Source organism: Convolutriloba macropyga, chromosome 3 (genome assembly GCF_964194025.1).
Source record: "Convolutriloba macropyga chromosome 3, txConMacr16.3, whole genome shotgun sequence".
Taxonomy (NCBI): Eukaryota; Metazoa; Xenacoelomorpha; order Acoela; family Convolutidae; genus Convolutriloba; species Convolutriloba macropyga.
This window is the reverse complement of record NC_134470.1, coordinates 35157675-35174372: the sequence shown is the minus strand read 5'-3', so window position 1 is coordinate 35174372 and position 16698 is coordinate 35157675. Positions and strand designations below refer to the sequence as shown.

The following is a 16698-nucleotide window of genomic DNA, read 5'->3' as shown; positions in this document are numbered from 1 at the left end:
AGTAATGAATTGATATTGATTCAGTTGAGAGACCTTCAGGTGGCTTTCGAATAATCGAAGCGTATCGAAGAATAATACCGATTGTCTATTCGTGCCGTCACGTTACATGAAACTAAACTTGAATCTTCTTCGTATTTAAAGTTGTTGCGTTTAATACTCTTTATACTCTTTGAGTCTTCCTCATAATTGTCATTTATTTTGCGAGAAAGGAGCAGCCAGCTACAATTAGTTTTAAAAACCAGCGTCGACATCAAATAACGGAGTAAAAATGTCTTTTATAATGTATACATAAAAGTGAAGTCAATACAATGTAATCAAACTTTTATAAAATAACATTTGATTGGGTCTAAAGCTATTTCTGAGGAATAATAAATGAACTGCGACAGTGTAGCACTAAGTTTTAAATTAAAAAAGTTTATGTCGCCCTTTCCATCGCTCAAAGGCTGGAGAATGAGCTCTGGTGCCTGACTAGGTGGGGTGAAATGTCCTTGAGAGTCCTGCAACCTGACAGTGCCATTGCCAATTTCAGCTCATTGTTCAGGGTTTGTAGAGTTTTTGACACACCTTCCTCTCCCTGAAACAGATATAAACAGATATCATAGTTTTTAATCATTTCCAACTTCAGATGAGCTTGGTTTCTAGCTTATAGCTTTAGAATATTCCATATTATGTTGGAGCAGCAAACACCCCTAAAAATAGTTTGCGTATAATTAAATAAATTTTCATAGAGCACTGAAGATTTGAATTGTGGCTGTACTTCTTTGTTAATATGTTAAGAGAAATAGTTCATCTTAACTGCACATGTAAATCTTCATGTATGCAGTGTGCATTCATAGGGCGAAAGAACTCATTTTACGGATCTAAGAGTCTCAAATATGCCATTAAAACTATATAAATTTATATTCAGCTCAGTTCGGCTCAGGGAAATTCAACATACTGATAAAAATTTCGGGCATAAAACAGATCATATTGTAATGGTTTAACAAACAATGTTACGGCTGTGTTTTCACAAGCAGAATACATTTTTCGGGAAACTTGCTAACCATTAACTATACAACGGCCATTGTGGAAATCTGATTATAGAACTTTATGAACCAATATGGCCAGTAGTATGGTTGTTTAGTTTGGCCATCCCGGCAATTTGTTAGTTTTGTACAGGTAAACTTTAAATAGGAGACAGATTATCTCTAACCCCACACGCCAGTCCCCACAGAACAGGTCTGCCAATAAATACCGCATTTGCGCCAAGAGCTAGTGCCTTCAAAACATCAGTACCAGTTCTTATGCCCCCATCGACAAATACCTCAACGTTAGAGCCCTTCACAGCCCGGACGATATCTGGCAACATCTCAATAGTTGCTGGAACACTGTCCAGTTGTCGCCCTCCGTGATTGGATACCCAAATACCGTCCACACCTGCTTGTACGGCCAATTTTGCATCTTCAGGCGAATGAATGCCCTGCAACACAGTTTAAGTTCTTGAAAATGAAAGTGAAAATTCTGGCACATTGTGTATTTTGGTTTTGAGTATTTCATTCTGAAATCAATAGTTGTGATTTTTGTATAGGAGGTCCATTTCAAAACTAGGGACTCCATTGATTTTAGTGGTTATTTCTGATGTTAGTGAACAAATTTACTTGCTTCATAACTGCTAAAAGCGGAATTTATTTATTAGCAATTGGAGATTTTTTGTAGAAATTTTTCACGAATGTGATCATCGAGAAAACTAATTTAAAGGAATAACACTTACTCTAACTTGTCTGCAGTGTTTTACTGTGCAAACTAAAATAAACAAGGAAGCTCGGCATTGTGCGTTTGCACATAACGTTCCAACCTAATTCATTGTTAACTTAATTGTTAACCAAATGAGGAAGAGGAACAAAACTTTCAAAAAAACACATCCTCTTCGAAAATATTTGGTTAATGAGTAATTCGTCTAAGTGCAAACCGATGAATGAATTAGTTGCTGCCGCATTAAAGAGCTGATGATACCTGCTATTAATAAAACTATGAGACAAGACAAGTGCCAAAACAACAAAACATCAGTTCCCGTCTAACTTAAATACTATTTTTTTTTAAAAAATCATTAACAAAATAAAAATGCAACTAACAGTTAAAACCTAAAAGCAGATACGAGCTATCCTTAGTAATACGTTGCAACAAGTCAAGAAAAACAAAAATAAAAAGAGGCAAAGCCAACCATCAGCTGTTAATTACAAAGATTGAATAGAATCTTATGTAACTTCATCGAACCCGTTGGGAGCATTCGTTAGCAGCCCTGCAAAAAACTAATGCCCCCTTCGGAGAACCAATGATACGTATCATGGATGAAAAAAGATGACAAGATAAACAACAAAATCATTGAACAAAAATAACTGTTAATTGCGCCCAAAAAATCAATATCCATTTAAAAAATTGAAAAATTGAAAAAAAATTGAAATTGCAACAGATAAAACCAGACAAAAGTCTACATATTGTCAATTGAAACAACCCTTAACATTTAATTGTCATCAGCAAAAAAACTTGTATGACTTTTGAAAGCATGTGGTACCAGTTTTTGCTGGGACCAGGTAAGAAGTTTACATAAAGAGAAAAAAAGAGCAAAGTTTGAAAACAATTTTATGTTTTTGAAAACAAATTCGAAGTAAAAAGACCATTAGCTATTAACTGAAAGTAGTCGATAGGTTTTGTTATAACTTCGATCAGGGAGACATTAAGATCTCTCATTATCCAGAATTTGTCATGAGACCTCAATAGAAAGTGATACACATCAAAATCCAGTTTTCAGTTAAATTTCAGAAAACGAAGTTGAAGTCAATGACACAATGTGTTAATCAAAAAATCTTTATATATGATTAGAAAGAAAATGTAAGCTGTGTTTACATTAGAGACTGTGTAGCAGATTGTCAAAACTGGGATTAAAAAGTTCGCCGAAGTTCAAAAACTATGATTTAAATGAACGAATTGTTTTCCAAAATTTTTAAAAACCTAACTTTTCAACTAATGTGAATCAGAAAAATTTCAATTTCTTGGGAAACCAATTGTACTTCAATTTGATGGAGACTAAGTCTTAAGACAACAAATTCAAAACGTGTACAAACTGAACTCAAAATTCCAAAGACAATATAACAAACACACATTGTTGAAGCTTTCACAGCCATAACTATCAATTGAAAAGATGCAGAATGTTTAAATGATGTTGTGTTCAACATCAATGAGCCCGCGTTTCAAGGGGACAATGCGAAAAAGAAACGAGAAATGAACCTAAATAATTACCCGTATAATTGTTTTAAAGGAATTTTGAACCCACATAGCGCCATAGCCATAAAACCATCAGCGGAAACAAAAAAGGACAAAAATACTATCGTTTGCTCTGCCAAAAGTGGATGGGATTTGTCATTTTAAGGAATAGGATATACGTTGTCAAAATGAAAAACAGAAAGGGGCAGAGTTCAAAAGGATGATCAATCTTTTCAAAACAGTAAACTTCGAAATCATTAATTCTATCAGCGATAAAATGAAATGATGAGATACGATTCTTATATCTCCAAAATAAGGCACAGAGACCGGCCATTAATTAGACTGTGTGGTAGCACTGCAAGATATTTAAGCTGGCAAAACAGAAAAATTCATTTATAGTCCGCAAGAAAAAGGTTTTGAAGCCGTTAGAATCATACGATTTGCACTAAAAAAATTCTATTAGTGCTCCGTTGTATACGGTTTTCTCAAAAAGTTTATGTGACTTGTTATCAAAGCGATAGTCGGACAAGGCAGCACAAAAACAGTTTCTAAAATGCACAAATGTCCAAAAGTAAAAAAATCTTAGAATCAATGCTATTGAAGCAATGAAGCCAATAATTAAAAACAAAAACCTCTGGAAAGACTTTTACTTTCACTAGATAGAATAGTGATGCGGTTTGTGCTTACTGAAACTAAGCCATAGGTTGACAAATAGTCAAAACAAGTGGCAAATTGCAAAAGGAAACAGATTTTCTTGGAACAATTACATTCAAATACGAAGAGCCATTAGGTGTCAGCTGAAAGCATTACGTAGTTTAGCATTAGAGTATACCATTTAGGAAGGCCAGCTGGATCTTTAATTATTGATTCGCAGACAAGAGAAACCGTGAGGAGACTAAAGTTAGCCTGAATAATTCGATGCGTTCAATGATAACAGCTAAATATTTCATTGGTAACCAAAATAGATTAATTGGCAACAAAACCTCATTATATCAGAATTGAAAGAGTCATTTTGCATAATGACTGTTTCAAGTTAGCAAGAAAGCACCCAAAAAAATATTCCAGAACACTCTTAAAAGAAACGGAATTGGAACTAGCTACCTGGGGCGACTTTTGATGATAAAACATTTGGGGCGACTTTTAATGAAAAAAGCTAAGATTTGAAAAAAAATCACCAATAGTTAAAATTATTGGATAATAGAAGTCATCAACCTTCCTCCGGGTCTTTAGGCAAAACAAATAGCACTATTGTTAACAAAGTTAACCAATTTTAGCAAAAATCACGAAAAATTGTGCGATTCCCTAAAATGTGAACCAAAACAACGGATATCATTCCATTGATCACAAATAGTTGAACCTCGATAACTGTCTTGAAAAAAACCAATTAAAAAAATCTATTTAGTTTCACATTCTACCCTGTACCGGCTTTCTAATGATGCTTATCACAAATTTCGGCGATGAATATATCAATCGGCCAAATTTTACGAAACAAAAAATTTGAGTATATAGTTCCTCCCCCCCCCCCAATAAAGTGCGTCGAAATAATAATTTGTTATTCCGTTTATTTTTCTATGCCATTCTTTTAGCACTAACTAGAAAAATCAAATTATCCAACGTTTATTTTTAGCAAACTTTTAGAGTAGGTATTGCTTTCGCGCATTTTTCTCGATGTTCATAATTGTAAAAGAATATGGCAACAGATCTGCTCCACGAATTGAGGTTATTTTTGCTTTCAATTTGAGCACTCGTGACGCAAGTAGTTTTGCGCATGAACATCCGATATAGACTTAAACCGACTAATGTCGGACAAGTTACTGTCAATCGATAGGAGGGCAATTTAAATCAGAATTTTAGGTTAAAACTCTTTTTTAGGCTGCAAAAACTCCGATAATAGAGCCTCCAGCGTAATAGACGACGAATGCATTCACCACTCGGCTATCGTAGCCTTGCAATAGCTTCTCTTGAAATAGCTTTGGTTCTAACACGAGACTTATTTTCTTAATACGCGCAATTGAAGTCATATAGAAACCAAGCAATCAAACGTGAAAATGTCATCCGAGAACTGAAATTCAGACAATTTTTTTTCATAAAAAGACACAAACCTTTTCAATATTTGCTGCAAACTTTGGTTGAGAGAAACTAACCACAACAATAAATCGACATTAACTAGTTCTGCAATAGAGCGCCAACAAATGCAACATCGTCTGATTTTCGTCCGTTCATATAAAAACTTTTCTGTTTTGCACAAGATTTTCTTACATTGACCAGACGTTCATGGGCTGACTAGACTTCTCTCAAAACATTTTTTGGGTTTATATGCGTTTAAAATTGCGTATGACCAGACTTTCGTGCTTTCATTTCAAGACTTCTATGCGGTCTTCTACAGATTTACCAACCTAATCACAGGCTAAATCTTAATGCCCTCCAGGTAGTAAAGCGTTGTTTTTTGCACTCTCAGCTTTTCTCTGCAACAATAGAAGTTAAATTGGCCAGGAAAAGCAAAATGTTGGATGCCATTTTTTAAGTTCGAAATGTTGTCATTTTTTTTTAGCTTAGATGAATTAGAGAAACCCAGGTTGAGGTCGCGCTCGAAATCGCCTCTGATCAGACCGTCCCAGACAAGTGGGACAACTAATCAGACCGTCACAGACCGAAGTGAGCTTTGATCAGACGAGTATGCGCTCGAAGATCATTGTGCGCTCGAAGTGCGCTCAACGCCGCCTCTGATCAGACGAGTTCCAGACCGAAGTGACCCATGATCAGACAAGCTCCAGACCATTGTCCAGACGAGTTCCAGACCATTGTCCAGACTAGAGTGCGCTCGAAATATAGTCCCAGACTAAAGTGCGGTCGAAATCACCTCTGATCAGACAAAAGTGCGCTCGAAGCTGCCTCTGTTTAGACTAAAGTGCGTTCGAAATAGTCTGATCAGAGAATGATTTTGAACATGAACAAATCTTTCAATATCGTTATAATATATTAATTTCATCTATCATTTTATCAATCTTATATTCAACTAATAAAAAGCCAATCTTGAAAGTATTGCTAATAAAAATAAATGATGATAAAAAAATGATCAAAAAAATTACTGAGTATGCCATTTATTTATGCTTTTAACTGAATAAATGAACTTAGACAGCTTTGCATAAAAACGTCTTGATCTACTTTGATTCAAAATTTTTTCTTGAGGGGACCGGCAGTTTTTATCAGCTGGACCCCTTGGTTCTGATCAAACCCATCAGATTTGCAGATGAAGTTCTGATCAAACTGCTGTTTTATTGTTGCCTCTTACCAGAGACAACAAAAGTCAGTATGAAAACAAAAAAAAATTGAAAAAAAAATTCGCTCAAATTCGTCTCTGGTCAGACTAGTGTGCGCTCGAATCGGCCTCTGATCAGACTAGTGTGCGCTTGAAACTGCCTCTGATCCGACCGTCCCAGAACAAAGTGGCCTCTGATCAGGCAAGTTCCAGACCATTGTCCAGACAAAAGTGCGCTCGAAGCCTTTTCCAGACCATGTAATTCGAGCGCACCGGGAACATGTGTGCGCTCGAAATACGTCTGATCAGGGGTCACTTCGGTCTGGCCACCTCGACCTGGGAAGATTTCACTTGAGTGAGAACTTTTTTATTGGTGCTGAATCAACGATAACCTCATTTGCGTTCAAGCTTGCTCACCTCCAGTATTTTAATCGGTTGAATTTGCTTTTATTCAGTCCTGCATTCAGAGTTGCTTATGTCCAGATCTTTGTACGTTTGATGTTGCTTACTTTCACAATTTCGAGCGTTCATATTTTCGTGTGTTGCTTATGTCCAGATTTTGCGCGTTGTTCTCGGACCCACCCCCCCCCCCCCTCCAGTTTTTTGGTCTGGGACCACAACCTGGGTAATCAACGAAAGATGAAAGGGATTTAATTGGGTTTCATAGCATTGGGGATGTTGGCATATTTGTTATTTTGGCATGGACTAAAGTGTTACACAACCTTTATTTTAATTTTTGAATGAGAATTAAATCTTACTTTGAGAACAATTTTCATCTTTGTGTGACTTCGTAGCCATGAGATGTAGTTCCAAGTTAGAGAATGGTTCTGAATAACGTCCACATATCCGGACAGACCAGATCCCCCTGAGTCCTCTACTTTCTTGGACTTGTTAGCACTGTCTACTTTCACGTTTGCATCAAAATTGGCTAGTCTAAATGCAACAGATTTGAGACAATTGACATTCTTTTTGAATCTGACACAATTTTGGATCTGCCCAAATAGTATCGAACATTGAATCTTTTTACCTCCCTAAAAATTTAACTAGCATCATAACCTTCATCACCTTTAATTAAAATTGGGCTAATTTCTGGTTTTTGGCGACAAAAGACAAATAAATTTCACACATTTGACAAATTACAAACTAGTATTATGGTTCCTTTGTCACCATATCCCACAATCTAAGCCCTTTTATCGTGAGTAGGAGTTGGGGAATCCTCACTTAATATTTAAATACACCTTTCCCTTTGAAACAATAGGTATATATTTTTACTGTAATGGAAGCATAGAGACAATTCAACTGTAATAAAGACAATCAACAAAGCTTATGAAGCTAAAGCATGGTTACATATGAATCATGACTTCTACATTTCCGATTTCTTTTTCAACGATTTAAACATTTCTTACATGTTTATAATTGATACAACGACCTCTAAACACTTCTGTATCCTACATTAGTATTTAGAGGTCATTGTATCCTGCACATGTAACAAGAGTCTCGGTAATGTTCGTTCGCAACATAAAGTTCCGACCCCGCTCATCCATATTTTTGGCATAAATGTCTGCCAAATGAGGAACAGAGAGAATAGCCCAAAAATTCGAATCTTTTTCAAAAAAATGTGTAAGAACAAAAAGATCGCCTCCAACGCAAATAACTCAGTGGAGTAAAAATTCCGCATTAAACTGATGATCAGCCATTATTAAGAAAGCAAGTCAACACGCACAAAAAACAACAATAACAACAAACAATAACTACATCCAAAACTTTGTGTCCATTTAACAAGTCAAAATAGCGCCAGATAAAACTGAAACTAAACAAAATAACTTGTACTTCACTATAAAACATATGGACCACTCCAGTATAATACGGATCGGTAACAATTAGACAAAAAAAAACAAAAAAACCAGCAATAAAAAATTGGCTTATATTTTTCAAAAAAAAATAGTTTCTAAGTAATGAAAACCATTAGGTAGCAATTGAAGACATTAAACACTTTTATGATCACATACCTTTCTATAGGAGGGCATTAAAACCTGTTATTAATCAATTTTTTTTGCTGTTACAAAAAGAACAACAAATAGACAACAAACAAAAATTCAACTAAAACTTGCGAGAAAATGCTGTCGAAGAGGTAAAGTCAGATTTTGCCCCACAAAAATTGTTCAGTTGAGCCTTTCTGCAAAGCCAATAATGTGGTATGCAAACTCTCATTAATGAGAATCGGAAAAAAGCAGAAAGAACAGCAAAATTAGGTAATACTATTGTAATTTTCGAAAACAATAGTTTTACAATAGTATTTTAAATTCAAGAAAGCCATTAGCTATAAAAATAATAAATAGGTCCGTTTCTTTGTCCAAAGTAAGCCCTTGATTCATGTAATCATTCAGAATGTGTCTTACGTCTACAAAAAGAACGTCAAATATAGACAAAAAACAAAAATTGGTTTATTTTTTTGCGAAAAACCCTAGTCGAAGCGAGTAAATTCATAACGTTTTGATATATAATCTTAAATTTTGTACACTTGAACCTTCCCTCGAGGAGAAAATTGTCATATGTGACCTGTAATTAAGGAGACTAGGTAACAAACTGACAAAAAATGCGAAGTTAAATAGTCTTTTTTCATTTTTGAAAACAATTGTTTTCAAAGTCATGAAAACCATCAGCTACCTACTCAAATCAGAATATTGGCCAATATATTTCTTCTTAAGAAGACAATGAGACTTGCCATTATACAGGAAAATTCATACGACTAATAAGACAAAGTAAAATCTACAGTTAAAGACAAATGTGAAAAATTCAATTAAATTCTTAGAGAAAGGGGTGTAGAAGCCAATAAAACCATAATCTATGCCTTTAAAGGCTCTTAAATATTCAATTGTGTCTTATTTTGAACGCCAATAAAGAAACATGTGAACTGTCAATAAAGTGATAATGCGAAAAAACAAGAAAAAAAACGTGAAAAAGGGGCCAATGCCTAAAAATCAAAAACACATCGTAAAATCTAGTAGTATCGACGCCAGAAAACCCTTACCTGATCGCGTAAAGCCGCAAAAGGGATTAGGTTTTAATTCAAAAGAGAGAAGAGGAAGAAGAAGCATTCTTTCTGTGCTGACACTAAGCTACAAGCGGACCAAATTAAAAAAAACAGTGGCAAGTTTCAATGAGCTATTGTTTATTTAAAAATCAAACATTTTTAAAAGTCAAAACTGCCAAAATCTTTCAAGTAAACCAACTAGATACATTAATTGGGAAATGATTAGGAAGGCAATTGGACCTACTAACGGTAGGCTTTGATTTGAATTTTTCTGTTCTTTAATTAACATGAGAAAGATCGAATGAAAAAGAACGAAAAAAAGATCGACTGATTACAATCTGAATTATATTTGGACTGTAACAGTCCAAGATTGCACCAAAACCAGCCTTGCGATTGTTCTTTGTTCATCAAGAGCATTCAATTGTTTCGAAGGTTTTAGATTTAGAGATGTTAGTTAAAAGAACAAAAACAAAGGCTGTTTTTTTGATAATCATAGAGTAAAGTAAGCGAAAACGGCAAAATTTTAATTCCCGACTACTCTCTATGAAAGTGAAAGAAGGTCTAGTTCTTTTTTGTAGTTTAAAAAGATTGTGTTAGTTGTTTTGTTTGTGTACTTCCGGCAAATTGAATCAAAGTGGACTAAAGAAGCTTATTTCGCGCAATTTTTGATGAAAAAGGCTGAATTATGAAGTATTTAGCCTCAATTTTAGCCAAAAAATAAATTGAAATAGTCAACAAGACTTTTTGTCTCTGAAAATAAAATCAAGAGTGTTATTGTGAACAATTTTTACATATCTTAGCAAAGTTGACGAATTTTTAGGGATTTTTAATGATACCACTCACAACTCTCTACGATGAATATATCGATCGGTCAAAATTGTCTGAACAAAGAAAAACCCAGTTGAGTATATAGTTCCTCCCCCCTTAAGAGGGGTCGGAACAATAAGATGTTTTGTGGAACTGACGAAGTGAAAGGGACCAAATGGCCCACTTTATTTGGTAGAGGGCGCGTGCGCGTAATGATTTTGTTTTTCTCAGATTTTGGTCCCAAAACTATTTCATCTTTGCAATGCAAGAAAACGTGATGGTAATATTCTACGAGAGCGGCAGATTTACTTGGAATTAAGGACGGGCAAAAATCTCTAACTGGATTTTTGAGAGCAATTATGAAGTTTAAATTATGATGCAAAACGATTAACAGATATAAGAAATACGACAAACAAGTTCTGACTTAAGATGTGATGGTAATGAAAATTTGTATCTCTCGTCTGCCCGTCGCTTGCCCAGGTAGGGTGTGTCGACAGTGACAGCAACAGCCTTGTACCCATTCTGTTCTGCTCGCCTTACTACGTCTGCAGTGGCTTCCAGGTCCCTGCGAGTCATGCCATAATAAACACCGGACTCGATAAACATTTCATTATTACTAAACGTCCTTAAACTACAGAAAAAAAAAGCATCTTGAGCCCCTAATAGTGAATATACTCAGGTGGAGACATTGCCTATTTACTTACCTGCACTTGCAAATCCAGAAAGTTTACCGGGTTAGGATTTTTCTTCCATCGGTTCTCGAATCTTAAAATCGCACCAACTAGGCGACCAGTTCTTTCCTTTTTGACTAAAGTTTATTTTCAGATCTAAATATTTCTTCATAAATTTACGAATTGTTAAAAGAGAAAATCAAACAACGTTTGCACTAAACTAGCACATTTAGTTTTTCAGAATATCTTTTTTTCAACATTTCGTTCTTTCAGCTGTCTTTATGGAAACTAGATGAGTGTGGCATCAACTCAAAAGAACGAAAAAATTAAGCTATTGCTATTAGCATTTCTGATTTCAAAAAACTGAATATCTTTCTTCGAATATAGAGAAGTGTGACACAATTTTTGTGTAATCCTCTTCTTCTGATCAAAAACAGGACTTAACGCATAATTTTCAGTTATTTCATTAATGGGAATTCAGTATTTCGATGAATTTGCAGCAGGTTGAAAACTATTATGCCAACTCGCCACCAATCATAGACTGAGCAGATTCTACGCCCTTTTAAGTGAAGCATAAAACTCTTTTATGATCAATCTTCTAGATTTCTACACAATTTGCAAACCAATGACTCCGGCGAACTTTATATTTATCGCCGTTATAATTGAAGTTATCAATCAGGGTTCCCCTGAATTGGCTAATCACCTAGTTACACAGGTCTATATTGCGCGCATAAATAAGTAGCTCTATATCATAAAACATAAGACCGTAAATAGACACCAAAACGGGTACGCCTTAACTAGTGCTAGCAGTGATTCCGCAAAATTCAATCAAAAAAGAACTCTTATATAAGAGGTAGAGTCTTCCTTGTTTTTTGACAGCGAACAAAAGACAATAGTTCCTTTCTAACACCGACGTCACTGAGGAAGAAATGTTTTGTTACAAGAAGAGAAACAATTGTTAATGGAAGATATAAAACCATTCTAAATTGTTAATATCACTAGCGCTGTTGAGTTTAAACTATTAGTGAGCACAGCCTCACAACTAATGACAAACAACTTTGATCAGAATCAACAACTTTTCAATCCGTAGTAAAATTTTGCAAATTGCTCGAACAACAATTACAAAAAATTTAACAGATATATTATGCTTTACTGTTACAAAAGGAGCAATTTTTTTATAAGCCATCCTATATCTCGCCAACACACTTCCGTTAATATAAGATACCTTGTTTTGTTCTCTGTGATAGGCAATATGACTTCTAACAGGGAAACCAAAGAAAAAATAACAAAGCTCAAACAGATGACCATTTTAAACAGTGGCCATTTGAAAACTTAATACATTTAGCACTGTCGTTGAAAGCAAGCACAAATACTGACTGAGAGTGTACGCAGAATTGCATGACAAGAAAACGAAATTTTCAATAAGCTTATTAAAACTTTTATAAGCACCGTTTCAGGTAATGACTTATCAGAAGCACATGCACCGGAAAATTCTCACCTGCTGCTTTTCACACGGTTTTGGCGAACTCTTCTGCGCCATATTTGCTCAGTTACAATACAAATTGTACAAAAACAAAAACAACAAATAACAAATTTTCCGGAAGTTTTACATCAAATTTACAACCCAGAATGGTTTTCGCAAGAAAAAACATTTAACGGGAATCCCATTAGAATTTATCCAGAAACTCTCTATATACAAAAATGAAAATACATTTTCAGACCACCTTGCTGATAATCAACCATTTGAAATCCAGACTCAAACAAGTCTTTCAAATTTTTCTCACAAGAACAGCAAAATTTGGTCTCAATAGTACATACATTCAACCGCTGCATAAAAACCCACATGACTTCTCAATTCTGAAATTTAATGCTAAGCTTTTAGATGATGGAACAATGTTTTCAGATCAGACATTGAGAACCATATCTCATTGCGAACGAACAAGTAAATATGAGAACCAACAGTAACTTACTTTTGACATATTTTGACAGAATTTCCTACAATAGAAAGTTATTACTTAAACACAACTTCAACCGTACTACCAATTACCAACATGCCGCTACCACCATTTCAACGGCAAAACTATTTAGCTAAATCTTGAACCCATAATAATAAATCAATTAAATCAACCAATAGAAAGATAAAGAAAATCAACAAATCGTACCAGCGACGGCACCACAACTTTCAACTCTAGCCGGACCGTTAACTCATCGAAACTATCTGAAAATCACACATGTTCGCAAACCATAAAATTTACAAGCAGCGTCAGCTCAAACACCTTCTTTTATAATAAGCAGAAACAATTCTTATGAGTCTCAGTTCCCATGCAACCTTCTTTAAAAATAATCGACAGTAAAGAACCCAAACTTACCACACAGGAATTCATGAACAGATTCAGAGCGAATTCCGTCAAGGTGACAAGACCAGAACTAGTCAATTTTCCATTCATTCAACACATCAAGGATTCGAAAACGGAATGCTACGATCGACGCCCCACTATTCGGTCGGCACAACAATGCTACTCTTCATTTTCCCTCTGAAATTAAAAAACTGGCATTTTTCACCCAGGGTCCCAAAAAAAGATGACAACAAACGACCACCAAACCACGCACAGTTAATCCTACAGGGAAAAGCACGATCTTCGGTAGAACAAGTTAAAACACTCGTACTCAGAATAGAACAAATGGCCCGAAGGGCCATTGTTAGCAACAAATGAAACACGAGGACTAAACAAATGAGAATGCGCTCGTTAATGCTATAGTAACACAATTCACGCAAATAGCAAAAAAAGATTTGCAAATTATAAACCAGCAGCATTTGACTACCGTTCGCTTAATTAGTCAAACATCCACTGAGAAGCCGTAATATGAGCACACATTGAACAAAACAAAGCACAATTATTATCACCAATCACAACACCTATTAGTAACATAAAGATAGACACAGAAGAACTCACAGCACATGACAAAGAAACAAAATAACATAAACACTGTTTATTGTATGAACATTGTCCGACATAAATAATCAGGGAATCCTACTTTTAAACAAGTTTTACAACAAAATTGCCAAAATCAAGCCATCTCTCCCTGCGCAGATCCATGATCTACACGCCCAACGAACAGACCAAAATTTTAACGAAGCTATGAAAGGTCACAGGAAATTGACCAATATACGCGTCACATCAAACAACAGAACAAGTAAAAGATTATCGTTCTCATATGGTTTTTCAATCAATAGTAGAGATTGGATAGATCTTCTGTAAGGGAAATACAATCAGATCTACTAATAAAAATACCCCAAATTAAAATTATGCAGAACAAACGACAACGTTTTTGGACGTTAAGTCATTCATTTTAACAATAACCAATACAACAAGGTAATTAAAGTAATAAGCACTTTTATTTAAAAAAACAATAACTAAATCTTCAGACTTCAGTCACTCGGATATAGAAGGGAAAACGACTTTTGTCAAGAAACCGTCAACGCAACGTGCGGAATTACCTAACACACAATGATATCAAGAACCTTGCATTGATACCACAATTCAAACCGTAACAACAAGCACAAATTGTCACAGTAGCATAACTTCGAGAATACCAATTTAACTACTATTACAGCTGTACACTGGACAATAGTTTCAGTTGTCAAGAAGAATGCGACTCTCTAACGTCAGAGAACACCCTGAATTTTGCTTAAAATTATAAAATGTGCACTACCAATAACTCTATATTGACAACAAGATAATGCTTGAGCACCAACACAATTAGAATTTGATTTTTTTCATGAATCTGGAGCCACATTAAATTTTTGTAATAACGACACTTGGATTTTTACGACAGAATATCGTAAATGTGACCTAACAACAACAAAATTGTTTATCTCAGCGGTAAACAACCGACAATTGAATTCAGGGGGAACAATTAAACTTGAATTTGTCATTGTTTTACTGAACACAGTCATATTGAAATTGAAGCATTCACTCTAACTGTTCATGCTTCCAACACAAAATTTCAAATTATGGAACATCATTCCTGGAACAAAAGTTTAAACTACAAAATATTAACTTTTTGTGAATCTTCGATAAAACCATTTTTGAGCCACTCCAGACTTTCAGTAGTCAACACTAAAAATAAACTTTTAACAATTTTGTATATTGACCTCAAGAACATACTCTCTTACGTTATATGAGCTTGAAAACGTATACTGCAATGGAATTCTTTTATAAGCATATAATTTGTCCTCTGTTCTAGTATACAAACCCATTTTTTCAATAATTGACTGGAAAAGAATCCGTTACCCCGATAATTTGTTTATACAACTTTTTTACGTATTACAGTAAATGGTCTAGCGCGGTATATTATCAGGCGGCACCTGGCATAAGCCCTCTAAATATGGTGTAATTGACTACGCACAGCAAGACGTCTCTCTAATAAACATGGATAAAACCACAAGTCGGGCAAATTAAATCAAAAGGTTTCCCAAAGCGAGATTTCAAAAAATTTAAACAAATATCTTTCAACTACTTTGAAAGAATTGTATTGTCTTAATAAAGACAGATCAGAAACACAAGACTTACTTTTCGACAAAAACAATTTTCCATTTCGTACATTACATTTTCCTTCACAGCTCATGAAGTACTCATTCTTGAATTGTTTAATTTCGAACATACAAACATACACAAGGATAATTCCAAAATTTAGCTCATCTGCTATTCAAAAATAAGCGATCTTACACTACATGAATAATCAATATAGGTAAAGTCAAAGTAGAGTTAAATCTAACAAATAATCCAAATGCAGTATTCAAAAATTGTGCCACACTTATAGCAATACAATTACACAAAAAAGTATAACACTCGTTAGATAGATTTATTCATTCCCATTTAAGTACCCACTAGACACAGATTCATTAGCGACAGGCCGTGTTTTAACAAAACCTATTAGTAGTCTACAAAAGCAGCAAAAAATTAAAAATCAACTCAGAGCTTGTCAAACAAACAGATTGATTGATGAAACAAAAAGCTGTTGTCCTATTCTCTTCAAATTTTTCTAATACACATTACAGAACAGTTTTTTGAATAGCCAATAAAGAGCGCATACAATCAAATGCCACTAGATCACTCCTTACAACGACAGACCAACTTTGTCATTGATGGACACAACAATCCTTTCAAAGCCCTTTCTTTGGCATTTCCAACGGACTAACAATATCTGGTCATTCATAAGTAGATTTTAAAATCCCCTTAATAGTAAAACCGTGTCATCAGGTAAATTGATTTTGCGTTCATTCAAGATAATTCAATAACATCAATGATGAAATCCCTACACGATTACTATCAGATATTGTAGACAGAAAACATGAACGCTACGTTTTTCTTATGGTCTTAGATACTCCAAAATTTTTTGGACATCTGATAAAAATAACAATAGTTGGCTTTTATTGTCTAATGCGTACTGCTCTTTAAAATTGCAATACCCGAAAAACCAAAACAGTACAATAACGCCTATGGATTTTGACAGATTTCTCAAAAAAAGTTTTCAACCCACACCATCTCGTCGACATTGTTATCGCCAACTGAGAGATTCGGTGGATCCAAATGGACCCCAGAAATCCGCCAAGCAATCGATAGCTGTAAAAAGGAATTGATAGACGCGTACACTCCGTGTAGCAATACCAGATATTAAGCAAC

At 34.9% G+C, this 16698-nt stretch overlaps 1 protein-coding gene across 4 annotated transcripts in view; it reads right to left on the bottom strand.

Annotated features, from left to right (window-relative positions):
- Positions 1-255: 255 nt before the first annotated feature.
- Positions 256-16698, bottom strand: part of LOC142336163 (2-Hydroxyacid oxidase 1-like) — a 78054-nt gene continuing 61611 nt past the window's right edge. For 2 of the 4 annotated variants that reach the window (XM_075384774.1, XM_075384773.1), the window contains 4 exons: positions 10765-10905; positions 7258-7432; positions 1193-1459; positions 256-574 (listed from right to left, as the gene is read on the bottom strand). In XM_075384774.1, the coding sequence (XP_075240889.1) occupies positions 437-574; positions 1193-1459; positions 7258-7432; positions 10765-10905 (721 nt within the window). In that variant the 3' untranslated portion in view covers positions 256-436. The remainder of the gene's footprint in view (positions 575-1192; positions 1460-7257; positions 7433-10764; positions 10906-16698) is intronic. The other 2 variants (XM_075384775.1, XM_075384776.1) reach the window with 2 other exon arrangements.